Consider the following 26,086-nt stretch of genomic DNA (forward strand, 5'->3'; position numbering starts at 1 on the left):
TGCTGGCTGGGGCAGTGTCGCGCTTGCTCTCTCTGCTGGCACGTCTAATTAGCCCTGTTCTGAGTGTAACGGGAGTTCTCTGGCCCTGTGCTCCGCAACAGCTTAAGACGAAGGCTTCCTTGAGACTGTCATTTATTGGATTGTTTTATTTGCTTGTGGCAAAGGCTCACCGTGTAAACCAGGCTAACATGGAACTCACAGAGATTCTCCTGCCTCTGCCTCCCTGAATCACCACCATGGCCACAAACCAAGATTCTTTTGTGTGTAAGGAAATAATTGTGAGTCAGCTGCTGTGAAATTGTCATAATGACCATGTTTTCACACTGAAAGCAGCTTCAGTGGTGACTGGCCCGGTGGGAGGAATTCTCACTGTGCTGTGTAGACTTGGTACTTGTGTTACGGGATTAGCAAAGTTCACACTCTGTCCCTCTCCTCTGCTGACCTGTTTGATGCGGGTGAAACGTTAGTGCAGGACACCAGCTGACAGCGATGCTGGTGCGACGGGGACTCTGTATTTGGTGACCCTGGGTACAGCCTGGAGGACATGGTCTCTAAGGGCTGCATTGTTTTACCCTTGGGTAAAGAAATGGCCGTTACCATAAATGAGGCAGATCAAGAATGTTTCCCATTTTGTTATAGGAGAGAAATCCTGCTAGAAGCTCGGTCCTAGATAACAAATGCTTATGTTCTGTAAACCCCACAGTTCCGTGTTTGTAATACGAATCCTACCCACTGTGGCTAACTTAGGAAGACAGAGCAGCGTTGCGAGTTGCCTGTCATTCTGTTGTGGAGTTCCGCAGAGCCTTGTCTTGTAATGACCTTCCCTCTCTCTTTTCCTCCTAAAGCTCAAGCTATCAAAGCCAAAGGCCCGGTGGCGATCCCGTACCCCCTTTTCCAGTCCCACGTGGAGGACCTTTATGTAGAAGGGCTTCCCGAAGGGATTCCCTTCAGAAGGCCGTCGACCTATGGCATCCCTCGCCTTGAGAGGATACTGCTGGCCAAGGAAAGGATTCGCTTTGTCATTAAGAAGTAAGGCGTGTGCACACGTGTGGGCCTCTCGTCTGTTTTGGTGTTTTTTGTTTGTTTTGTTTTTTAATGCTAACAAATACTAATCACAGTCTGTATGTCAAAGCTTGAGTGATTGTATATCTCTTTATCTTATCTGTGTTTGTATGTGTGCATTTGTGACACATAGATGCGTGGCGTGTGTGTGTGTGTGTGTGTGTGTGTGTGTGTGTTGGTATGTTTGTAGGCCTCAAGGGTGATAGCATGCTAGATCACGCTTCCACAGCGCTCTTTAGAGATGGGTCTCTCAGAGTCCCTCAGTGAGCCAGTCTGTCCATCCCGTGTTGCTGTGGTAGCTGTCTGTGCCCTCTGAGACTTGACCTACAGGCGGGCCACCGCGTACCTGACATTGGTTGGCTGCAGAGGCTGAGCCCTGGTCCTCCGCCTACAGAGGGCACTTGCTGAGACAACCTCATGGCGGCCGTTGTCCACTTCAGAGTGTGTGTGCGAGTGTGCTTAGGTCAGACCAGGGCTGAGCTCCCCCGATGTCACCACAGCAAAGGTCACCACAGCATCGGAGTGTGACTTTTGGCAAATCTCTATTTCTAAAATATTCACATTATAGTTCATATCAGCAGCAAATTTACAATTATGAAGTAGTGACAAAAATACTGTTATGGCATTTGGGAAGCAGAGGCAGGCAGATCTCTGAGTTCAAGGCCAGCCTGGTCTCTGTCACAGCCAGGACTGTTATACAGAGAAGCCCCGTCTTGAAAAACAAACAAATAATTATAATATTATGTTTGGGGTTCATCACACCATGAAGAACTGTATTAAAGGGTTATAGCACTAGGAAAGTTGAGAACTACGACTCTAAGTCTGGAAAATTGAAAGCACGTGAACATAACATTGGAAAATTAAAATCAGCAAAGCTTGGAAGGAAGAATGAATGGGAGAGCGAGGCGAATGTGAGCCCCGGCGGCGTCCTTCAAGCGCAGCGGTGTCCTTCACTTGCATGGTTGTCAGACGGGGTGGAGCTAATGTGCCTGGCTTAAGGTGGCGGCCACTCGCGCAGTCTGTGTGTGTTTCTGTCTTTAACCTCTTTATCTTTGTGTATGCGTGCACGTGCATGAGGAGGTTAGAGAGTGCTGGGAATCCGTTCTCCTCCCACTGGCACAAAGGCTCTGTGGGTCAAACTCAGGCTGCCGCGTGTGCGTGGCAGTTGTGCTTGAGTAATCCTGCTCAGCCCAGTTCCACAGTTCTTGGCCAGGATTGCAGCACAAAGTTTTAAGATCTAAGAGGACATTGTAAAGTGATCGAAGCAGATCCAAAAGATGGAGGGAAGATCTTCCATGTACACTTTAAAGGTATAGATGGAATGGCGTGTCAGAAACAGAAGTAAAGTAGCAGGCATACATTTAAAATGAGAGGCCGGCACTGGAGAGATGGCTCAGCAGCGTAAGCGCTGGCTGCTCTTCCAGAGGACCCAGGTTCAATTCCCAGCAAGCACATGCAGCTCACAGCTGTCTGTAAGGGTACCTAACACCTTCTCGAAGAACATGTAGACAAATCACCAAAGCATGTGAAATAAAGTAACTTAAAAAAAATAGTAAAATAAAAAGACAGAGCCAAAGTAGGTGTGAGAGAGTGCCGGGCACAGGAAGCACGGTCAGGCCTCTGTAGCACAACCTGTAGCCTCTCCATTCAAGAGGCAGAGACAAGAGGATCTTTGCGAGTGTGAGGCCAGCCTGGTCTACATAGTTCCAGGTCAGCCTGGGCTACTAGGGAGGCCCTGTTTCAGAAAGGTATAAAGGAAGTGAAGTTCTGAAAGTTTATTTCAGGCTGAAGAATGCACTGAAGCCCTTTACTTTAGAAAGTCCTAATCAGGGGAGGGGCCACAGGTCACAGGGCAGTGCCCCTAGTGTCGGGAGAGCTGACTGCTTTGCCTGTCCAGAGAATTCCAGGGCGGACTTTATATCACAGCCCACCGTCCTTCAGCACCGTGCCCGCCGGCCTGCTTCCCTCCCCACTCCTGTGCCTGTCAGGACTGCTGGACTCCTCCTGGTCTCCACCCTGGTCGGGAGCCATGGGGCTGTGTGCCTGGGGGATCATGTGTTTTGTGGGTTGTTTGATTGTTCAGAAAAATAGAACACCTCCGGCACTGCACATAAAATTGTTGGATATATGTGGAGCTTTAAAAACAAACAAACAACAAAATAGTTTTTGAATCTAATATAAAATTATGTTACTGTAAAATACTTAAATTCCCTGTAGCAAGTTACCTCTTTCACTGTGAGCACACGAAGCGTCTTTTGAGACACTTTGCCCTTTCTGCTCTCGAGAGGTTCTGAAGTTGGTCTGGCTGTGCTGGCGTGCAGTCTGTCTTGACGATTGAGCACATGTGTGCTGTGTTTGCCTCCATGCTACACACTGCCTGGCAAGTCCTCACCATCTAACTCTCTCTTTCAGACACGAGCTTCTGAACTCAACACGGGAAGACTTACAGCTTGATAAGCCGGCGTCAGGAGGTGGGTCTCTGGCCTCCAGTCAGCCGTGGCCAATCGCATGGGAATTGCGACCACTCGGTCGGTGCAGGACAGCCTCCTTTTTAGGTTGATGTCCTCATAAAGAAAGACACTGTTGGGGCCGCAGAGATGGTTCAGCGGTTAAGAGCACTAGCTGTTCTTTCCGAGTTCCTGAGTTCAATCCCCAGCAACCACTCCTGCCTCACAACCATCTGCATGGAATCTGATTCCATGGTATATATGAAAACAGAGCACTCACATACATAAAATAAATTTGTAAAAAAATCTTTGAAGGAAAAAGGGAATATACCTTTGACTAGCAGCTACAAGTGGTTACAGAACAAGCATTCCAGAATGCTAGTACTCCTAGAAGAGCAGCACAGTTCTCTTCATAACCGTAGATAGATAGGAGGCTGTGCTCTAAAGCCAGCGCTCTAAGACTTTCCTTGTTGCTATGATAAACACTGACCAAGAGGATGGGACTTAGTCCATCACGAGGGAAGGCAAGGCAGGAGCTGGAAGAAGACACTGAAGTGGACACTAGGAAGGATGCTTCCTTCCTCTGGCTGGCTTCTCTTGGCCTCTTACACTGCATAGACCCACTTGTTAGGGATGGCACCACCCACAGTGGGCTTGGGAGAATGGCCTACATAGCCCAGCCTTCCAGTAGGACATGGGCAATCCTCCATTGAGATTCCCTCTTCCAGGGCTGGAGAGATGGCTCAGTGGTTAAGAGCACTGACTGTTCTTCCAAAGGTCCTGAGTTCAAATCCCAGCAACCACATGGTGGCTCACAACCATCTGCAATGAGATCTAATGCCCTCTTCTGGGGTGTCTGAGGACAGCTACAGTGTACTTACATATAATAAATAAATCAATCTTAAAAAAAAAAGATTCCATCTTCTAGGGTATGTGTAGTCTTGTGTCCTATCTATAGAAGGTGTGACACAGAGGTGGGTACACATACTGCGTGCGTTTCTGGGCAGACTGGACATGTGTTCCATGTGTCATGCCTGGCCGTGCTTGTAATCCCAGTACATGGAGGATAGAGCAGGCAGGTCTAGCCAGGGCTAATGAAGTAAATTAACTAAAAAGTGTATTGTAAAGTCTGCATTTGTTAATTGGATAAAGGCTCATCAATTCATCTAATTCAGGACACAAAAAGGAAATTGTAGTTTATTTTGTGTTCCTTGGGTTGGAGTAAGGAAAAGCTGCTAACCCCGCAAATGTGTGCCTCCCCCCTCCCTCTTCCCCTCCCCCTCCCCCCAGTGAAGGAGGAGTGGTATGCTCGAATCACCAAGCTGAGGAAGATGGTTGACCAGCTCTTCTGCAAGAAATTCGGTAAGTAGGTTCCTTCCCCAAAGTCAACATTACAGAGTACTTTTTAAAAGAAGCTATATATGTGAGTATGTGTGTATTGTATGTGGGGGGGAGACTTGACATGTGTGCAGGTAGGTGTCCACGGAAGCCAGAAGAGGGTGTCAGTTATGTCTCTTAGAACTAAACTTACAGGCAGTCTGGTGAGCCTCAGCTGAGCCTGGGTCCTCAGAGCCAGCGAGCTCTGGTGCCGAGGCTCCGGATGCTCTTTGATCTCGTTTGTCTATTTGTTTTGTTTTGTTGTTAGGAGTTACTTCATTTTAGGAATGCAAGGAGATGATTCAACTTAACTAATGTTTTTCTTGCTTTTAGTAAAAACTAATTTTAAGAAGTTTTAAAAACTCTATAGAAGACAATAGACTAAACCTTGAGTGTTTTTCCTTTCACTTTTCTTTCCGTGCGGGGCTGGTCGGGCTTGGCTCACCTTGGACAAATGCTCTAGCTCACACCTGCAGATGCTAGGTCAGTCCTCTTCTGTGAGACACACAGTGAGGAGGACATCAGGGCCAGGACATACATCTGCCCACTGGCCTCCTAGCGTCGCCGTGACCCTGTTTTAGGTTATCTTGGCTTTTAGTGTTTATTTAGTTTTGATTTTTGCTGTTTGTTACTGTTTTGTTAGTGTTTTTGTTGTTTTGAGACAGTCTCACTACCAGATGGTTTGTAGATCAGGCTAGTCTCCAGCTCAGAGACCCACCCGCCTGTGCCTCTGAGTGCTGGGATTAGAGGCACAATTGACTACTGCGTTTATGGGATCCTGGGAGTGGATCTGGGGGCTTCATGCATGCTAGGCAGTATCCCCCACATCCCCACACGCTGGGTCGGGTGTTGGTTTTATTTTGCTTTTATTGTTTAAGGATGATATGTAGCCCTTGCTGGCTCTGTAGCCCAGGCATACCCTAAACTAAAGGTGTGAGCTGCCGTGCTTTGAGCCTTGCACATTTGGACACTTTCTGTTTAGAACAGAAAGGTTTGTTAACTTTGCAGTCCCTTAAAGAGGGATCCGATGGTGTATTGCTGTTCTGCCTGCACGTGTGTCTGCACACCACTGGGAGGCATGGTGCCACGGAGGCATGGTGCCACGGAGGCCGGAGGGTTTGGGATGCCCTGGCACTCTGTGTGGTTGTCGGCAGCCACATGGCTGCGGGAAAGAGCCGGGTCTTCTGTAAGGGCAGCTTTTTACTTTCTCAACTTTCTGGTTCTCTCTCTTTTTGTTTTTGTTTTTGTTTTTGTTTTTGTATTTGAGACAGACAGGGTTTCTCTGACCCCTGGCCACCCTAGAACTTACAGATATCCTCCTGTCTCTCCCTCCCCAGTGCTGGAATGAAAGGCACACACCACTGCTACCCAGCTTTCTAGGTTTTCTTGGAAAGGGGAATTTTGTTTTTCCACTCCCCAGAATAGTGTTGGGGAGGTAACTAAACACCATCTACCAACAAGTCAGAACTGAGGCGGCGTGTCCTTTTCATCCTGGTCAGTGTCCCTAGCTGTCCAGCCAGTCACGCCTTAGTAGTAGTAACCGACCTTCCTGCTGGGCGTAAACCCGCTGGGAAGCAGTGACGCATGCCCCCCTAGCGTCTGCCCAGGCAGTGCTCCCTGGATACTTAGCAGTCCAGATCAGGTGGTAGTGCTTGTTTATTTTGGGGGAGTCCCCATCATGTCCTTGCGATTCCTGTGTAGGGGTGACATGTGCTTCTGAGTGCTGTGGCTCCCAAGAGTGTCGCCGCCATTGGCTGTTGTTGGCTTTACCCAAGAAGTGGCAAAGGAGGAAGGAAGGAAAGGTAGAGCATAGGTCGGCTTTTCCGGAGTAGCTGAGGAGGAGGACTCGCTGGGCTCGTCGGGGCGGGCATCTGTCTGGCGCTTACTCAGCATGCCTGAGGCTCTGGTTTGGCCCCCAATACTATAAAATAATTTTTAAAACTATTTTTTTTCAAGACAGGATTTCTCTCTGCAGCCCTGGCTGTTGTGGAATTTGTTCTGTGGATCAGGCTAGCCTTAAACTCAAGGGATCCACCTGCCTCTGCGTCCTGAATGCTGGGATTAAAGGCCTGAGCTACCATCACCCAGCTTAATTTTAGACATCAATAACAAAGAACTCAGGCTGGTTGTAAGCCCTGCCTGGCTAGGCTAGGCTACCAGGCTGCAGAATATGCAGAGGCCACCTGCAGAGGCCACCTGCACGATCCAGGGGCAGGCTGGCTGCCGGCTGGCTCTCAGTCATTTGAATATTTCTTTTTAAAGCTGTTCAGATGTAGTTTCAGGCTAGGAATCAGTAAATGCATTTAATGCCCTCCCCTCACATGGTCAAGGTTGGTTGGTGTCTGTCTGTCTGTCTGTCTGTCTATCTCTCTTTTCCCCTCCCCTCTCCCTGCCACTTCTCCCTCTCTCCCCTTCAGCCCAGTTAGAAGGTATGAAGCTTTGTACTTGGGGGAGTTCCTCATTTGTGACCTCAGCCTGAGTCTCCTGACTTGTGCTCATTTTCCACAGCTGAGGCCTTAGGAAGCACCGAAGCCAAGGCTGTACCATACCAAAAATTCGAAGCCCATCCCAATGATCTCTACGTGGAAGGCCTTCCAGAAAACATTCCTTTCCGGAGCCCATCATGGTATGGCATCCCGAGACTGGAAAAAATCATCCAAGTGGGCAATCGAATTAAATTTGTTATCAAGAGGTAAGATCTGTGGAACAGATTTTAAAAGTTTTTTTTTTTCCTGATAAAAGACCCATTTGATGAAGATGGATGTTTTCCTCCTAAATGGCCCTCCCTCTATGTACTATAAATTCTATGTTAAATTTACATAAACTAATTGAGCAAGTGTCTCTCTAGTACTAAGGTTTACAGAGTGGGGCTCAAGAACAACTCTGTCTTGTGAGCGTAACTCTTGCCTCAGGACAGTGAGAGCGTTTGGATGTGGGGCCGGTGGTCGCCTGTAGGTTGGGCAGTGTTTGGGGGTGTTTGTCGGGATTGAGGTGTCTCAGATGTCCAGCTCCTGTAGGGCAGGAGGTGGCGGGCACCACTGGTATGCATTCATTTCTGCAGAGACCCCATCAGTCCACCTGAATGTGTGCAGCTGGTGTTTTCAGAACTGCCTCCAGGGTGGTTCATCGCCTTGCACAAGAAGGCAGAATGGGCCATACAAAAAAATCCTTGACTGTGTACAGCTCTGTGGGAGGCCTAGACTGCTCCTGAGTGCTCTCACCACAGTGTCACTAATGCTTTCACAGACCAGAACTGCTGACACACAGTACAACTGAAGTGACTCAGCCGCGGACGAATACCCCAGGTATGGTCGCACGCAGTCCCTTCCTCCTTCCTGCCTTCTTTTCTTTTACTTAAATGATTAGATATCTTGAATAAAAGTTTTCATATTGGTGCGAACTGATCGCAGTGCCTCACGGTAAGAGATGTTGCTGACACCTTTTCCTTGTTATTTTGAGATAGACTCCCCCTAAGTCGCTCAAACTAATTAACCTAGAACTCAACTTTGTAGCAGAGTCTGACCTGTGACTCACCTGTGGCATAGTCTCCTGCTTTGGCTTAGCTGAGGTGCAGCTCTGTAGACCAGGCTAACCTCAAACTAAGAGATATCCTCCTGCCTCTGCCTCCCAAGTGCTGGAATCAAAGGCATGCGCTACCGAGGGACTGTTGATCCTAGCTCATCCCACTTTACCTGCCCAGGTGCCACCAGGAGCGCCCTGTGTCAGTCCACACACTCAGACTTTAATCTGTGCTCTGGAGGGCTTGCTCTTGCAGTCGCGAAGCTCCTAGCTAAGCTTGCAGACAGACGAGAAAGCTGTGGAGCCAGGCAGGGCTCAGCGTTGATGCTCACACGCTTCAGGGATCTTATAACCGGCTAGCCATGGGTACGGGCCTCACACTGTCACCCTCACACCGCCGGCTGGGCCAGAGTTCGCCACATATCTGATCTATTCTGGGAAAATTGCTGGGTAGCCTGTGCTATAAACTTTCTCCCCCTAAAGCAAGAGAGCATGAACCCCAACTGTGCCTTCCTGCTGTTACTAAGGTACAGCTTGAGAGCTGATGTCTAGGGTGGGTCCTGAGTCCTCCCAGTCGATCTCAGTACCTGGGGCGGTGGCGAAGCTGAGAAGAAAATCTGTGCTCTTGTTTGGTTTGTTTTTGTGGCAGAGAATCACGTTGGGCAGCCTCTCTGCTGAGCCTCTCTGCTGAGCTGTGCCTGCCTGACCGGGTGAACGTGTGAACTGACTGGAAAGGGGGTTGTGTTGGTGAGGGTTTGGTTTGTGTGGGTTTCTAGGAACACGTGGAGAGCAGGCAGCTGCGGAGCAGCTAGGAGAAGCCCTGCCTGACTGTGAAGGAACAGGGCCGACACAGCATGCTCTCCGTGACCTTCAAGGAGGGCACTGGCTTTCCTCATTTAAGATATGACTCTAAATGTAAATTCTCTCTCCCTTAAGTTTTTCTGATATTTGAGAAGTACAGGAAATCTTTTCCTCCCTTAATCCCCAGAATTTTTAAACAAAATTAATTTGATTTTAAACAAATTAAGAGTATTAAGTCCCCTTCCCTGGGGGGAGTGTGTTTACTGTCCACCCCAGATCCGGGAGCGGGGAGCAGCAGAGCACCGCCTCACACCCAGGCTGGGGGATCAGCAAGTCTATTCTGTTATATGAGAGCACCAGAGAGGGGTTGCTAATAAGTAGGGGTGACTTAGGGAGCCTCATCACTCAGGTCCCTCTGCAGCCTTTAGCGCCTGCGCCCTGAGGTGCTTGCCAGGCCATGCAGGTGACCACGAGGGGCCGAGTGGCGGGACCTTAGGCGAGGCTGCTCTTCCCCCTTCCCCTGTTGTCTTAGGCCCAGTCTTGTTAGTGATGCCCCTAGGCAGTCACAGCGGGTCTGGGGTTGGGATGGCAGAAGTCCGCCCCTTCCGCTGTTCTCTGATGCTCCCCGGACCTCGGAGAGAATGGCACAGGTATCTGCTTATCTTCTGAGCACGGGCCTTTGTATCATAAGATGTGGCACTGTATCTTCCCACCATAATCACTTCATAAGAGGTTTCTTATGCCGGGAGTGGTGGCACACCCTTTTTACCCCAACATTTGGAAGGCAGAGGCAAGCGGAACTCTATGTATTGGAAACTATGGTCTGCATACTGAGTTCCAGGACAGCCAGGGCTACAAAGAGAAACCCTGTCTCACAAAACACGCAAAATCCTTATCTGATGCTTTTGTGTTTATAGGCTGCTGGAGCCATAAAAACCACCACAGGAGTTTCACAGCTGTGCCTGTCCCCTGCCCCCTTCTCACGCGTACTCAGAGGCTTTGCTCTGAATTTGTAAAACCCTCTGATATTCCATCACATAATGGAAACCCGCATGAGCTGCACCGCGCTGTTAGCCACGGTTCCGTGTAGGACCTCCTGGCGCCTCTATGGGCCTCCCTTACAGGGTCCCATGGCCCACACAGTAGACGCATGACTGGAGCCAGGGTGACAGCTGCTCCAGCCTCAGGCAGCGGCAGCCATGCCCCACCATGGAGGGGTCCGTGGCGTCAGTCACAGGAACAAAGGCGACTCTCTCCTTGAGTTCGTGATTTGTGTATTGGACCTGTAAAGAACATTATTGGTTACATTTGATTTTCCTTCTTTCCAGTCAAGGAAGATTGGAATGTCAGGATCACCAAGCTCCGAAAGCAAGTGGAGGAGATCTTTAATTTAAAGTTTGGTAAGTGAGGTAGAGTGTCTTAACTTTCTTCTGCTAGCAGGTCAGCTCACCTCTCAAAGCAAGCTGGTCATTTCATGTCGCTCTGCTCCTGTGTCCTCCAGGGTCACAGTGTGGGTGACAGCGAGGAATTAAGGGGACCCTTAGAGTCACTGTGCCTGTGCGTCTCTCCTGTGTGGCATGGGGGCTTCTCACCTGCTTCTGCTTCCAGGGTGTCCTGAGGTTTCTCAGTCAGTGTAGGTTTCATTGCCGCCATAGTCATGATGGAGAGGAAAAGATGGCGGGAAGGCCAGCACTGCGCTTCCGGAGGCTGCAGCTTGGGAGTCTGCGGGTTTTCCAGGAAGATGTAGACTGGCAGGCAGGCAGGCAGGCAGGCAGCAGGCTAAGCTATGAGCCCTACGTTGTGTTCAGCGCCTCATCTCTGCGTTGTGACTGTTAAGCTGGCTGCTGATTGCTCTGACAATGTTAAAGTGTTGTTCAGAGTACTGTTTGTGAGCTGGAAAACAGCTAGGTGGTGGAGAGCGCGGCTGCTCTCGCAGTGTCCGCTTAGGTTCCGAGCACCCACAGGACAGCTCACGGCCAGCCACAGCGAACTGACTCCTTTGGGGACCAGGCGTGCGGGTGATGCACACATACACATACAGCAAAATTTATTTATTTGTTATAAGACAAAAGTTATTTTTAAAATACTGTTTGTTTTTTGGGTTTGGTGGCTCATGCCTCTAATCCTAGCTCTTGAGAGACTGAGGTGTAAAATTATCTTTCCTGATGTAACTATTGTCTCCGAAACTTACCGCCTCTGTCTGCTAACCTAGGCCTAGACCTCAAGACCTCAAGCCTCTGTACAGTCTAATCTAGACCTAGAATGTTTTCAGCCTCAGAGACTTCTGATGAATAAAGCTCACCCTTCCTAGCTCTTCCTGATCTCTGACTGGCTGATTGAACCCAACTGCTCTGGTTCAAACTCTTCTTCAAGTTGACTGATTTAATCTGGCATCTCTCAGTTTTGCCAGAATTGTTCTGCTTGGCCTCAAACTAACTCTCGCAATCTGTTGTAATCTTCTGGGTCCTCTCATTCTCTAGCTCGTTCTGTCTTCACCTGGGTCTAGCTTGTCCTCTCTGCACCCTGTCTCTGTAAAACACTCTCCCAAAAATACTTTTTTCTCTTCCCGTGCTGCTCTCTCTTGAGTAGCCTCGCTTCCTCTCTGTTGTCAGAGGGCTGTGCGTATCCTCTTCTCTCAAATCCGTCTCTGATTCGTCACTTTGTCTGTCACTCAAGTAGATGTGACTTTCCAGCATGGCTGTGTCCTTCTACAGATGACGGTTACCTTCATTGATTGGGATTAAAAGTGTGTGTGTGCTAAAGGCTGAGCCACACCACTTCTAGAAATGATTTTTTTTCCCCAGTAAATAACACAATCTGGGGTTTCACAGTGTGATCAGATTTTTTTATTTTTATTTTTTTTAATTTTTTTGGTTTTTCAAGACAGGGTTTCTCTGTGTAGCCCTGGCTGTCCTGGAACTCACTCTGTAGACCAGGCTGGCCTCGAACTCAGAAATCCGCCTGCCTCTACCTCCCAAGTGCTGGGATTATAGGCATGCGCCACCACTGCCCAGTGTGATCAAATATCTTGAGGCAGGAGGATTACTATCAATTTGATCAGTTTGAGGCCAGCCTGGTCTATATACCAAGAGCCTGCCTTAAAAAACAAAACAAAATCACTGGATTTTTAAAAGTATAATGGTATGATTTAATTCCTTTTTTTAAGATTCTAGTTTTTTTATTTTTACATTTTATCCGTGTGTATGAGTGTTTCGCCTACCTACGTGTGTGCATGTGTACCTGTGTGTCTAATGCCTGTGGAGGTCTGGAGAGGGCATCCGATGCCTGGAACTGAGCGACGGATGGCTGAGCCTCCGTGTGGGTGCTGGGAACCGACCCCAGGCGCTCTGCAAGAGCAGCGCGTGCTCTTGGCTTCTCAGCTCTGCCCGGCGCCAGCGCGTCTCATCGGTGACTCCATGAGCTTCAGACTAGGCTAGATCTTCGTGAGTGGCTGTGTGGTTGGACCGTGAGGAAGCTAGCAGACCTGCTGATTGCAGACACAGACGGAAGTGTTCCCGTGTGAGAGTCTGCGCCCACGAGCTAGCTTCTCTTTGTCTTTCAGCTCAAGCTCTGGGCCTCACGGAGGCTGTGAAGGTGCCGTATCCTGTGTTCGAATCCAACCCCGAGTTCCTCTATGTGGAGGGGCTCCCTGAAGGGATCCCCTTCCGAAGCCCCACCTGGTTTGGGATCCCACGCCTTGAGAGGATTGTCCGTGGCAGCAATAAGATCAAATTTGTTGTTAAAAAGTAAGTGGTCTTTGCCCCCCCAGCCCTTCCCCACGGACCGTCCCAGCCAGGCCAGCGCCTCTGTGGGTCCCGAGTCAGAGAGGAGTGACTGCCCGACATCCTTTGTGCTTCTGTCGCGGTGCAGGTTCAGAACACGGCTTTGCTGAACTGGGGCATCAAACCCAGGGCCATGCGCAGGCGAGGCCAAGGCTCTGCTGCTGATATTCCAGCTCCTCCCTGATAGGTTCTAGGCAGTCGCTGCACCACTGCACCTCCTCCCGCTAACACCCCAGCTGTCGGCTGTTTCCCCAGTTACTGACTTTCCTGCAAAGGATTTGCTATTTTAAAAGGTGTTATGGGAGCTGCAGAGACTAACAGTCTTAGTCACTTTAACTGGGGGGAAGAGGCACCGTGACAAAGGCAACTGTTGGAAGAGGAAGCATTTAGCTGGGATCTTACCGTTTCAGAGGCCCAGCCCATTATCCTGAGGGCTGGGAGCATGGTGGCAGCCATGGGGCCGGAGATGTATCTGAGAGCTGCATCCTGACCCACAAGCCGTGGGCCTAATGTGGCCTTTGAAAACCCCAGTGCTCACCTCTTGTACCAACAAGGTCACGCCTCGGCGACTAAGCACTCCTTCTCTGTGTCAGTTCATGCTCACTCTCTCACTGAGTCCTCGTGATAATATATGAGCTCAATTCACACCACCACGGCCCACTCCCTGGCCCCCTGGGCTTTCAACCAAAGTATAATGCAAAATGCAATTAGCACAACTTCAAAAGTCCCCATAGCCTGCAACAGTCTCAACACTATTTAAAATTCCAAGCTCAGAGTGTCTTCTGAGACTCATGGCAATCCCTGTAAAATCAAAACTCAGATCTCCTACTTCCAACACTTGTGCAGTGCACAGGATGGACGATACCATTCCACAAGGTGGGGCGGAGGCGAGGGGACACAGGAGCAAGGCAAGCCTGAACCCCGCGTCCGTGTCTGCTGGCGGAGCGCTCCTCGGATCCCCAGCTCCGTCCTGCTTTGTCAAGTGCAGCGCACTTCTCTCCCGGGCATCTCATCTCTAACACGTCCGTCCCGGGGCAGTCCAGGCTTCCCCGCTGGGGCTCCATGCAGGGGTACCCCAACACTTGTCCAACCTCTGCAGCTTACCTTAGCCTTGGAGGGAGATTCCAAAACGCCCTGTATCCTTGACTCCAAAGCCAGAGCCATGTGGCTGAAGCTGCCAGGTTCTCCTTCAATGCCTTTTCACAGGTGGGGCTTAGCTGGGGGACGCAGCCACCACGCCCTTTATTCTGTCTAACATAAACGATCTCTATGAGCTCTGGACTTAGCTTTATTACGTCTCCCGGCGACCCTTTCTCTGCACACTGCACATTGTGTCTCCTGGTCCAGCCTGCTCCTTTCCATTACGGATGGATAGGCACAGAGTGATCACCTGTTTCTGTGCACGGCCAGGGCTTGGATGGCTGGCTGGGAACCTCCTCTGCCTGTGCCAAGGAGGAGAGTTCACCCAAGATTAAGCTAAAGCAGATTTTTTGAACAACTACATTCTTTGCCAAAATATCCCAAGTATGATTTCTGGGCCGCAGCGCTCTTCTTGCCCCTGAAACTTCCTGAGCGGGGTCACAGCTCACCTCGTCCTCAGTGCTGCCCTGTACCCTGCTGGTGAGCCACTAAGCCCTACCTAACTCGGTCTGCTGCTTTTCTAGTCCAAGATTTACATTGTGCCAGCAAGCAGCATGGTCGGGCTGTCACAGCAACAGCCTGTGTCCTGGTACCGACTTGTCACTGTTCTTTAGCCATGAAGAGCCGCAGACCAAGGCAGTTCTTACAATAGAAAGCATTTAACTGGGGACTTGCTTAGAGTTTCAGAGCATATGCCATTGTCAGCTGCAGTGGGGTGCGTGGCAGGCCTGGTAAAGTAGCCGGGAGCTACATCCTGATCTGAAAACCGAGAGAGACAGAGACAGACACACTGTGCTTGGTGTGGGCATGAAGCAGTGTCCACCCCCGGCTGACATATCCAACAAGGCCACACCTACTCCTACAAGTACCCCTTTAACCCTTCTCAAATAGGGCCACCCCTTGGTGCTGAACGCCCAAATATATGAGCCTATGGTTGCCATGGTTACTCAACTACTACAGGAGCTCAGGCTAAGACTGGCCGCTCTTCTGGAGGACCTGAGTTCAATTCTCATTACCCACATGGTAGCTCACAACTATCTGTCTTAAGCCCTGGGAACCCAACACCCTCTTCTCTACTCCACGGACACAGGCATGCACATGGTAGACAGACAGAGGGACGGACGGATGTGCATGGAAAGCATGGATACACATGCATGTTTACTGTTGAGAAATGATTGGGACGTGTGGCTGTGTGGAGAGTGTCTTAGTCAGGGTTTCTATTCCTGCACAAACTTCATGACCAAGAAGCAAGTTGGGGAGGGAAGGGTTTATTCAGCTTACACTTCTGCATTGATGTTCATCACTAAAGGAAGTCAGGCCTGGAACTCAAGCAGGTCAGGAAGCAGGAGCTGATGCAGAGGCCATGGAGGGATGTTTTTAACTGGCTTGCTTCTCCTGGCTTGCTCAGCCTGCTCTCTTATAGAGCCCAAGAGCACCAGCCCAGGGATAGCACCACCCACAAGGGGCCCTCCCCACTTGATCACTAATTGAGAAAATGCCCCACAGCTGGATCTCATGGAGGCACTTCCCCAACTGAAGCTCCTTTCTCTGTGATAACTCCAGCCTGTGTCAAGTTGACACACAACACCAGCCAGTACAGAGAGTGACACACTGTATGTCCTTTCTAGGCCTGAACTAGTTGTGTCCTACCTGCCTCCTGGGATGGCCAGCAAAGTCAACACTAAAGGTAAGAGGCAGCGCCCACCTCAGGGCGGGAACACACCATATGCTTTCCACTGTCCCATGTCACATTGTCGCCGCTACTGTGGCCTTTGGTCTATCTCTCTTTCCTGTTTTCTTGCGGTCTCATTGGCTGTCTCTCTCTGCGGCCTCCTGCTTTGTTGGTCCACCCTTGTGTAGAGGCCATGCTGCAGGTTAGCCCTTCTGGTCTCTTTGAGGAGAGCAGAGCTATCCGCCTAACTTCCGTTGTGCAGCAGCCCTTTGTGTCTGTCATGTAGCCCACAGAGGTAACCTTGCAGTTTGCCTTACAGCATTGCAGTCCCCGAAACGACCACGGAGCCCTGGGAGCAACTCCAAGGTTCCTGAGATCGAGGTCACTGTGGAAGGTAAGCGTCCCACAGTTCTCTTCACCTTCCGTCGTGGGAACTCAGTAGCTGCTGTGCATGTGAGGTTGTACGGTTGCTTTGTTTGTCAGTGCATGAGTGAGGGAGGATGTGCTTGCGCGTGCTTGCGCGTGCTCGTGTTCCCAGAGCCCAGGCTGTGTGTCTGTCACATGCATACAGTAACTTGGGTTTGCCTTTGAATGTTCTCTAGGCCCCAACAACAGCAGTCCTCAGACCTCGACAGTTCGGACTCCTACCCAGACCAACGGCTCAAATGTTCCCTTCAAGCCGCGAGGGAGAGAGTTTTCCTTTGGTAAGTAGAGAATTAACGTACTGTGTCAGAGAGACAGTGTGTCTGGGGTTAAGCATGCAGCGAGCACCTTTGACACCCTCACGTCGTCCCGTGCTGTGGGCGAGCCTCTTCCTATGGGCTATGTCAAGGGTGCCTAAGGACTGTGACTTGAGTGCACCCAGGGCCCGACCTGGCATGTGGCAGACACTGTAACCAGGCCAGGAGGGCCTTTGTTCTTCATTTCAGCACCGGTCATGTTTGCAGCCAGCGTATCCGATCTAACAGTTTGGTTTAACTCTATGGGTATTGAAGGGGCAAGCAAAGCAGCCATATTAAAACCTGTGTGTTTATTGTATAGAGACATGACATGAGAGGAGTCAGAGCTGGTCGCAGGACGTGGGGCTAGTGGGCAGGGGGGAGAAGGAAAGGAAAGTTTGAAAGTTCAGAGCTTTTCAACCTCCTGCTTAGCTCTGACTTAGTGACACAGACACCGGGAAATTGATCATAGCCTTCTGGCACGGAGCTGGTGGCTTCTGGTCCATTCTAACCTGAGGCTGCCGCCCAGCCACTGCCCCGCCATGACGCATTGCCTGCCACCGTCTCAGCTCTGGCACCTCCCTCTTCTGTGTCCTCTGCACATGGGACCCCTCACTAGGATGGGAAGTCCCTCTTCATTCTCACTAGGATGGGAAGGGGAAGTCCCTCCTCGTCCATTGCCGAGCTCGAGGCTGCCCAGCTCTTCACTGGCCAGTCAGAAGACGATGGAGGACAGTGTCTTACAATAAAACCTCACTAGTAATGATAATGCCAGCTTCAGCCGAGACCCAGCTCCCTGGGCACAGTAATCAGCCTCTGAATACACCGTGCACAGGAACAGGTAGCGGGAAGAGAGGAGGGTGTGCTCAGCAGTCAGCCCCACTTAGAGAAAACGTCCCGTCCCCAACGCCTGCCATAGAGGAACAATGCAAAGCATGGCCTGCTTGTCTGTCCTGCGCTTTGTAAAGCTTTGAAAGAAGAAGATAAGATGCGACCAGGGGTGGTTGCACACTCCTCTAATCCCTGCGCTCAGGAGGCAGAGGCTGGCCGATCTCTGGGAGTTCGAGGCCAGCCTGGTCTACAGAGTGAGTTCCAGGGCATCCAGGGCTACACAGAGAAACCCTGTCTCGAAAAACCTAAACAAACAAATTAAGCGGGAGGTGAAAACCCCCGGCCCTCGGCCTGGGAGAGCCTTGCTGACTGGCCGCTGTTGTTCTCCACAGAGGCCTGGAATGCTAAGATCACAGACCTGAAGCAGAAAGTGGAGAGCCTCTTCAATGAGAAGTGCGGTAGGTTTGTTGTGAAACATGAACTGTGGAGTAGTTCCCTGATAGAGGCGGTGTGAGTGTCCGTGGAAATGTGTGGGTTTCGGCCTTCCATTCCTGCCCAGTTTACGGAGAACTAGAATTCCCAGAATGTTTCCCAAAATTAAAACAAATATAGTTTCTCCACTGAGTACGGTCTTGTAGCTGCTGCATACTGTTGCAAGTGTCTTTCTGAGACGCGCTTCAGAACAGGAGTTGCCGTGTGTTGCAGGGGAAGCGCTTGGCCTTAAGCAGGCTGTGAAGGTACCGTTCGCGTTGTTCGAGTCCTTCCCAGAAGACTTCTACGTGGAAGGCTTGCCCGAGGGCGTGCCCTTCCGAAGACCGTCCACGTTTGGCATTCCAAGGCTGGAGAAGATACTCAGGAACAAGGCCAAGATAAAGTTCATCATTAAAAAGTGAGAGCCTGGCTGGAGAGGCCACCCATGGGCTGGGTCGGCAGCGTTACCACACAGTCTGAGCTGGACTAGCTCTTCCAGGGGCTGAGTTACTCTAGGGACGGAGACAACCCAGTGCTCAAGAGTGCCTGTCACACAACTCTGAGGACCTAAATTCTGATGCCAGCCTCTAAGCCTATAACCTTAGTGCTGGGGGTGCACCAGGGGTGGGAATATGAGCTGACGGCTCCAGGAGCGATCCCTGCTGAAGGAAACTGAGTCATGGAGGGCGCAGCATGCGTGGGCTTGTGCGCCAGCAGCCGTGTGCTGTACAGACACCACGGGCCTTTTGATGGTGTATCGCTTGCACACTTGCTCTCCCTGCATATACCCAGGCTGCGTGCATGTATGTCTCCTGTCTCTGCACTTGGGTCTCCTACTGATTCTCAGACATGCTATCACCTTGGCATGAGGAGGAGTGACACTGGTGTGGCCAAAAGGTGTCCCACAGCAGTGGGCTGCTGTAATTAATCCTCTTGGCCATGCTCCTCGTGCACGAAGGTGCCTTCCGAGGCTTGCACCTTGTTGCAGACCTGCAGGCTCTGACTGCTGCATCTTCCCTGGGCACCTTGCTCTGGGTTAACCAGCCCATGCCTCTTTCCTCTCACTTGTAGACCTGAGATGTTTGAGACGGCCATCAAGGAGAGCACCTCTTCCAAGAGCCCTCCAAGTGAGTGTCCCCTGAGAGTAGCCCCCGCGGCGGCAGCTTGGCTCTGGGGCGGGCGTTCGTTCTAAAGCAGCTAGGGCTGTGCACAGGGCTCTGCTCCACATGAACACACAGCAGAGCAGGAAGGTGGGCCCGTCAGAAAGCCTGCCACCGTCAGTGTCTTACTAGAAGAAAAGCACTGTGCAAGTACCAACACCACGGGCCCGGCTGCAGCCAGCTTGTGGCTGACAGCGACAAGCAGCTTGGGGTCTTAGAGATGTTGACTGTGGACATTTGTCTAAACCCTAATCTTCAGTTTTGCTTTCAGGGAAAATAAACTCATCACCCAACATTAATACTACTGCATCAGGTGTAGAGGACCTGAACATCATTCAGGTGACAATTCCAGGTACAGTTTCTGCCTACGTCGAGGACTCTTTCAGACCCAGAACCTGCTTCTGGGCTGCTTCGATGCTTGACAGCTCATGTTGTGGACTGTGTTGTCAGTCTCCCCTGAGCCTTCCTGTCAGGCTGGCTGCACAGCTCCTGACCTAAGCTCAGCACCGCTTGCTGCTGCATGTCTCTGCCTTTAAAAAGCTCAGCGGTTAAGAGCACTGGCTGCTCTTCTAAAGTCCTGAGTTCAAATCCCATCACCTACATGGTGACTCACAGCCATTTATTATAAGTACACTCCCAAGGGACCTGGCACACTCTACTGGTTGCATTGGGCATTGGGCACATACAGTGCACAGACATATACAGCTAAAACACCTATACACATAAAGACATCTTTAAAAAACTAAAATCTTTTTTACCTGGGCCCTGGTGGTACATGCCTTTAAGTCCAGCAGTAGGGAGGCAAAGGCAGAGGGTCTCTTGAGTTCGAGGCCAGCCTGGTCTACAGAGTGAGTTCCAGGACAGCCAGGGCTACACAGAGAAACCCAATCTCAGGGAAAAGGAAAAAACAACAACAAAAACTAAATAGATAAATGTAATCATTTTTTTAAAAATAACAATCTGAATAAAACAGTAGGGAAACGTTTGCTCAAGAAAAATGGGTTGTACCCTCCTGAGTTGGTGGTAGAACTTTCTGTTTTATTTTGTGTAATGATTTCTTTTCTCTTACTGGTGTCTCAATGTGAAATACAACACACACACACACACACACACACACACGCGCGCGCGCGCGCACGCACGCACGCACAACTGGCTGGCCTAGAACTCACAGAGACTCACCTATCTCTGCTTCCTGAATGTGGGGATTACAGGTGTGTTTCACCATGGCTGGCTGGCTTAGTCAGGGTTTCTATTCCTGCATAAGCATCATGACCACAAAGCAAGTTGTGGAGGAAAGGGTTTATTCAGCTTACACTTCCACACTGCTGTTCTTCACCAAAGGAAGTCAGGACTGGAACTCAAGCAGGTCAGGAAGCAGGAGCTGATGCAGAGGCCATGGAGGGATGTTTCTAACTGGCTTGCTTCCCCTGGCTTGCTCAGCCTGCTCTCTTATAGAGCCCAAGAGCACCAGCCCAGGGATGGCCTCACCCACAAGGGGCCCTCCCCCCTTGATCACTTATTGAGAAAATGCCCCACAGCTGGATCTCATGGAGGCACTTCCCCAACTGAAGCTCCTTTCCCTGTGATAACTCCAGCCTGTGTCAAGTTGACACACAAAACTAGCCAGTACACTGGCCTAGACATTCTTTCCAGAAGACGTGTCCGTTAGATGTAAGTGTACTCCCTGCTTCCCTCCCGTCTTAGATGATGATAACGAACGACTGTCCAAAGTTGAGAAGGCCAGGCAGCTGCGGGAGCAGGTCAACGACCTCTTCAGTCGGAAGTTTGGTAGGTTTGTAATAATGGGGGACACGAGGGACACAGGGTCACTGCTCGATCTGTCTCAGGTTGTGAAGATGATGGTCACACTGGCCCTGTGCTGTTTGTCTTGCCACAGGTGAAGCTATTGGGATGGGCTTCCCCGTGAAGGTCCCCTACAGGAAGATCACTATCAACCCGGGCTGCGTGGTCGTCGACGGCATGCCCCCGGGGGTGTCCTTCAAAGCCCCCAGTTATCTGGAGATCAGCTCCATGAGGAGGATCTTAGACTCTGCTGAGTTTATCAAGTTCACTGTCATTAGGTGAGGCTCTCTTGCTCAGTCGGTAGAACAAGTCTGGAGGCCTCAAGGCTGAGTCATCGCCCAGAGTGCTGTTGTGTGGAGTCTGACCCGAAGCACGTGGGGAATGAGAGGCAGACAGGCGGGCCTCAGTAAGCCCCAGGATACCCAGAACCACACAGAGAAACTGTCTGGAACGACCAACCCCAACCCCCATGGGAACATGGGTGACATGTCCATACCACATGCTGCATGTAACTAGATACTTCCATTGTGTATGGTACACATTAAGAGCAGGACAGGAGTCATTGTTACAGGTGTTCCAGTCATGTCATGGGCATCTTGTATGTCTCTTCCACAGGTTACAGAATAGGCCACACATGGCCTAGATTAGCAGGATAAGCAACTATTGATGTGAAATAAAAGCCTTACATTCTACAATTTGTTTTTCTCTTTAGACCTTTTCCAGGACTTGTGATTAATAACCGTGAGTACATCTTTGTTTTGTTTCTGGGGATCTGGGGGTGCATGTGAGTGTGTCTGTGGGTGTGGATGTGGGCACAATGAGGCCTGCAAGATAACACGTTGTCATCCATTATGTCACCGTTCTCAGTGCCCAACCACTTGTGAAATTGGCTGCGTTGCTTGCTCTTCCCTCATCCTCACTCAGGAAATGAAACTCGGGTGGGCCGGGACCCTTTCAAAGGGCTCACTGGAGGCAGGCTGTGGACAGCTCCTGCCTGGGTCAGTAGGCTGCGTCTGCAGCACCGTTAGCCTGAACCCCATATAGTAGATCTCGGGGGCTTTAGGCCCCTAACAGCATTATAGCACCAGGCACAGAGGAGGAAAATGAGCGATCCCAGTGCATGGGAGGTGGAAGCAGGCGGGTCAGGCTAGGGTTCAACAGTGTCTGCTAGAGACTCCAAGGCCAGCCCGGGCGCATGCAAGCCTATCCCCAAAAAGAAAGGGAAGGAGAGAGCGCTGGTAATGGCTCCGGGCAAAGCCACTGCACAAGCCTGGCGGCCTGAGGTCTGTCCCCAGGCCTCACGTAAGGTAGAAGGAGAGGACCCAGCCCAGAGCTGTCGCCTGGCCTTCACCGGCTGCGCTCACACAGAATTCATACAGTGCACACACATCGTTTCTTTCTTTTTTTTTTTTAATTTTCCTTGCAAATTTCAGCTTATCTGTCTTTTTTTAAAATTCAGGTCTCATATATCACCATGGCTGGCCTGGAACTCAAAGAGATCCCCCTGCCTCTGCCTCCTGAGTCCCACATTAAAGATGTGCCACCGTGGCCAGGTCTCCTGTTCTGTGTATGGTTTTCATTTCCGAAGAATGTCATGGTCCAGGCCACTACTCATAGGTTCCTGTGTGTGTGTTCCTCTTGATTCTCGTGCCTGTGCGGGACTCTGGTTCCAGTGTGCGCTGGGTGCTGTGAGCGTCATGGTCTGGTGGCATCTAACCAGGATCGTTGCTGTCCTCCCTTTGTGTTCTTTTCCCTTCTTTATTCATTCGTATGTGGGCCCCGGGTCCTTGGATCGCCTCACGGTCAGTGGTTAGGAGGCAGCGTGTGCATTCAATTTCCTCCTTCAGTCTGGGGCCCAGGGACTGACCTGCCTGGCAGGTCCGCAGGCAGGCGGGCAGGCAGGCGGGCACCTTTACCTGCTGAGCCCGTCCCACAGAGTCAAAGCGTCAGCACGGTCAGATGGCCATCTAAACTGTGTCCTTTCTTGCAGAGCTGGTTGACCAGAATGAGTCTGAAGGCCCTGTGATCCAAGGTGAGGAGAGCATAGGCGGGGTACGCGCTGCTCATATGGTCGCCCCCAAGCCACAGGGCTCATGCTGAACCTGCTTACAGTCACAGCACACGCCTGCACACACTCAGTTTTACGGAGCCTTGAGCTGTGGGTCCTGAGTGGCAATTATGAGCCATAGATCGTGTCTTAAACCCATGATCCCAGGTTATCTGTGATGTCATGGTACTTGAGACCAGTGAGAAGTCTGCCTGTGTGAGCGTGTGCTTCTGCGGGGGTGCGCACACGCATATGGGGCACAGAGGCTGACAGGCTTGGACTGGAGAGATGACTCAGTGGTTAAGAGCACTCTTCCAGAGGACCCTGGTTCAATTCCCAGCACCCACATAGCAGCTCACAACTGTCTTTTAACTCTCTCTCCAGGGCCTCCTAAGGCACCAGATGTGTACATGGTACAGACACACATACAGATAAAATAACCAAATAATTACACTAAAAGAGGAGCTGGCAGGCTGCCTCCATCCTGTTGTGCCCCCCTTCTCCCCCCCCCATCCACTCTTCTCTCCTTCCAAGCTTTTGAAATGGTGACCTTTGCAAACCTTTCAGTGATGCTTGATGTGTTTCTCTCTAGAATCAGCCGAGACAAGCCAGTTGGAAGTTCCAGTAACAGAAGGTAAGTTCCCAGCTGTTCCCAGCTGTTCCCAGCGTACAGACAGCGTGACTCTGCTCCCTTTGATGTTTTGTGTCTTTGTTTCTTAGTGAGTTGATTGGGTTTAAAAAAAAATGTATGAGCGTTGTGCCTGTTTATATGTCTGAGAACCGTGTGTATGTAATTACCCAAGGGAACCAGGAAAGGGCATCGGACCCCCTGAAATAAAGACTTACAGGTGATTGTGAACCTCTGCGTGGATGCTGAGAATTGAACTCAGGTCCCACAGAAGAGCAGCCAGTGCTGAGCCTTCTCTCCAGCCCCAAATTGATAAGATTTCTACCATGAACACTGCAGCGAAGACTGCAGGCAGGCTTTCGCTCTGTTCTCCCTGTGTGGCTCAGGCTAAATTCTAGATCCCTGAAGCTTAGACAAGGCATGGCCATAAATACACCCAGAACAATACGGGATCTGTCACTTGCTGGACGTGGCTTAACCGAACATGTGGCAAGAACTTGTGAGGCCCAGGATCCCGTCACAGAAACACATTTACAGAAGCCACGTCTTCATTGTCGGGTTCCGGGCAGATCTTGCAGGTTCCGACAGCTTGCCCTCCTGTCTGTACCAGCCGTCCAGCTCACTGCCACCCCTTGGTTCCTTCTGTAGAAATGAAAGAGACAGACGGGAGCTCACAGATCAAGCAGGAGCCGGACCCCACGTGGTAGACAGACCATGGCTCTCCAGGGTAAGAGCCCCACCCCAGCCGCCCTCTGTCCATCCCACCTGCCAGCTGACGGGCAGACACGCCTTTCTGCTCTAGCTGTGAGATGGGAGGCCACCCTCAGGATACATGGCCCAAAGGGTTTCTCACTCCAAGACGTAGCCAAGATGAGTGCGGTGGACGAGGCAGATGGGTCTCTTGTTAGTTCCAGGCCAGCCAGGCTCCGTGGTGAGAGAGACCCTGTCTCAGGGTGGGGTAGGGTAGGGTACTATAGAGGTACTGTTCCTTAAAAGAGACGTGTTTGTTTAGAGTCTGTATGCCAAGGTTGCCTCTTCTCTGATTGACCTCTAGGCCAGTCACAAGCCCAGCCCCATCAATTGCTGACTGGCTCAGTGTGACCTGGCCACCAAGAGGCGGGCGCAGTGGCCTGCAAGTGAGGGGACTGCAGCCTGTCACCAGCGCAGCACAGCCTGCCTTCCGCCCTGGCGGGCTTTGCCCAGCAGCCTGGGCGATGTGGCTGACCCTGTCAGAGCAGACGTAGGCTTTCCCGGCTTTCACCACTGTGCGTGGGCCTGTGCTTCTGTCAGAGGGACGGGGTATGTGACAAGAGGTCGTCGCGCCCGTCATCTGACTCACCCTGTCTGTTTTCTCTGCAGTTCAGCTTCCAGCGTGAGTGGTGGAGAAGAGCTCTGGGACCCGTTCCTGCCGGCTCTGTAATATACTTGTATAACAGAAATACCTTCTATACAAACCTTCTTTTCTACTTTTAGATAGAAATGTCTACTTTCTCAGCAGTTCTGTGAATTGAGCTATGCAGCGTGGTGAGAGGCGCGTGCCTGGCTGGCTTGGGGATGCACTAGAAGGATTTTGCAGCAGTGCTGGAAAGAGGCAGGGATGGCAGGGCAACTCTTAGGGTTTCCGTAGGCATTGGGCAGAGCCTCGGGCTGTGGTGCATACCCGTCAGTGAGATTGTCCTGCGGGCATCTTGACTTCTGCATTGAAGGAAGTCGCTTTAGTTTTTCTATTGAAAACCAGTTCCGTGGTCTGGTGCTCAGCTGCCCCGCCTGCCCGGGGGAGGGAGGGCTTCTGTCTGTGTGTGACTGAGCCTCTTCCCAAACTCCACCATGATTTCTCTGCCCTCACTGCCACTCAAAGCAAAGCCGGCCAGCTCGTCTGACGGCTGGCCAGTGCAGCTGAGTGCGACTGACTGGAGAGCTTGTCCTCGTAGCCTAGCTCAGTTACTTTGCAGCAAGTAAATTTCTGGGTGTATCCTAGAGGTCAGGTATGCATGCTTGAGCAGCTGGATGACTCCGCCCTTCCTAACAGGGACCCACAGTGGCCTGGGGTTCTATGGCCGCAGCTCTGGGTCGGGTCAGGCTGGCCTGTGTGTCCGCCTGGTTGGTTAGTCTCTAACCACCTGTCTGGCCTGGGTGCCAGGGTGGGGAGGGAGGGCTTGGTGTCCACGCCCTCTCTGGGGTCTGTGTGGGGCTCACAGATGGTGCAGTTGTATAAGGTAACAGCTCTCAGCAGTTAGAGGGTGTGAGGGCACAGTTCTCATTAGCGTCACCACGATGTTCACAATGGGAAATTATATCACACGGTAGCAGAGATAGGCATTTTATGTGTTCCTTATATTTTACCTCAAATTGTAGATATAGGGTAATAAATAAAATCCATCCATGCCTTTCACACACAAACTCATTCTTTCTATGCTGTCTTCGTGAGCGCCTGGGGAGGCGGGTGTGGGCTGGTGGGGTGTTCACCTCAGTCCCTCAAAGATTGCACACCCATGTTCCTGGTGTTTCTGAAAAAGTCACTGGTTTGTCGAGCTGGAGCAGTGCCCAGCCCCCACATATCTGCATCTTATGGAAAACTCTAAGGCCAAAGGCACACCACAGGGGAGCCTCTGAGTCCCTACTGGAGG

The 26,086-nt window shown here is 51.0% G+C and overlaps 1 protein-coding gene across 16 annotated transcripts in view; it reads left to right on the forward strand.

Moving 5' to 3' along the window:
* Gtf2i (general transcription factor IIi) overlaps nt 1–25,859 on the forward strand; it is a 73,703-nt gene extending 47,844 nt beyond the window's left edge. For 9 of the 16 annotated variants that reach the window (XM_052168934.1, XM_052168933.1, XM_052168931.1 and 6 more), the window contains 21 exons: nt 846–1,029; nt 3,475–3,533; nt 4,800–4,871; nt 7,395–7,578; nt 8,133–8,191; nt 10,535–10,606; nt 12,769–12,952; nt 15,757–15,815; nt 16,120–16,194; nt 16,403–16,504; nt 17,743–17,808; nt 18,056–18,239; nt 18,893–18,948; nt 19,241–19,333; nt 20,686–20,769; nt 20,879–21,062; nt 21,497–21,525; nt 22,775–22,816; nt 23,424–23,465; nt 24,108–24,186; nt 24,819–25,859. In XM_052168934.1, the coding sequence (XP_052024894.1) occupies nt 846–1,029; nt 3,475–3,533; nt 4,800–4,871; nt 7,395–7,578; nt 8,133–8,191; nt 10,535–10,606; nt 12,769–12,952; nt 15,757–15,815; nt 16,120–16,194; nt 16,403–16,504; nt 17,743–17,808; nt 18,056–18,239; nt 18,893–18,948; nt 19,241–19,333; nt 20,686–20,769; nt 20,879–21,062; nt 21,497–21,525; nt 22,775–22,816; nt 23,424–23,465; nt 24,108–24,166 (1,889 nt within the window). In that variant the 3' untranslated portion in view covers nt 24,167–24,186; nt 24,819–25,859. The remainder of the gene's footprint in view (nt 1–845; nt 1,030–3,474; nt 3,534–4,799; nt 4,872–7,394; nt 7,579–8,132; nt 8,192–10,534; nt 10,607–12,768; nt 12,953–15,756; nt 15,816–16,119; nt 16,195–16,402; nt 16,505–17,742; nt 17,809–18,055; nt 18,240–18,892; nt 18,949–19,240; nt 19,334–20,685; nt 20,770–20,878; nt 21,063–21,496; nt 21,526–22,774; nt 22,817–23,423; nt 23,466–24,107; nt 24,187–24,818) is intronic. The other 7 variants (XM_052168936.1, XM_052168941.1, XM_052168937.1 and 4 more) reach the window with 1 other exon arrangement.
* Nucleotides 25,860–26,086: the final 227 nt, after the last annotated feature.

Source organism: Apodemus sylvaticus, chromosome 22 (assembly GCF_947179515.1).
Source record: "Apodemus sylvaticus chromosome 22, mApoSyl1.1, whole genome shotgun sequence".
Taxonomy (NCBI): Eukaryota; Metazoa; Chordata; class Mammalia; order Rodentia; family Muridae; genus Apodemus; species Apodemus sylvaticus.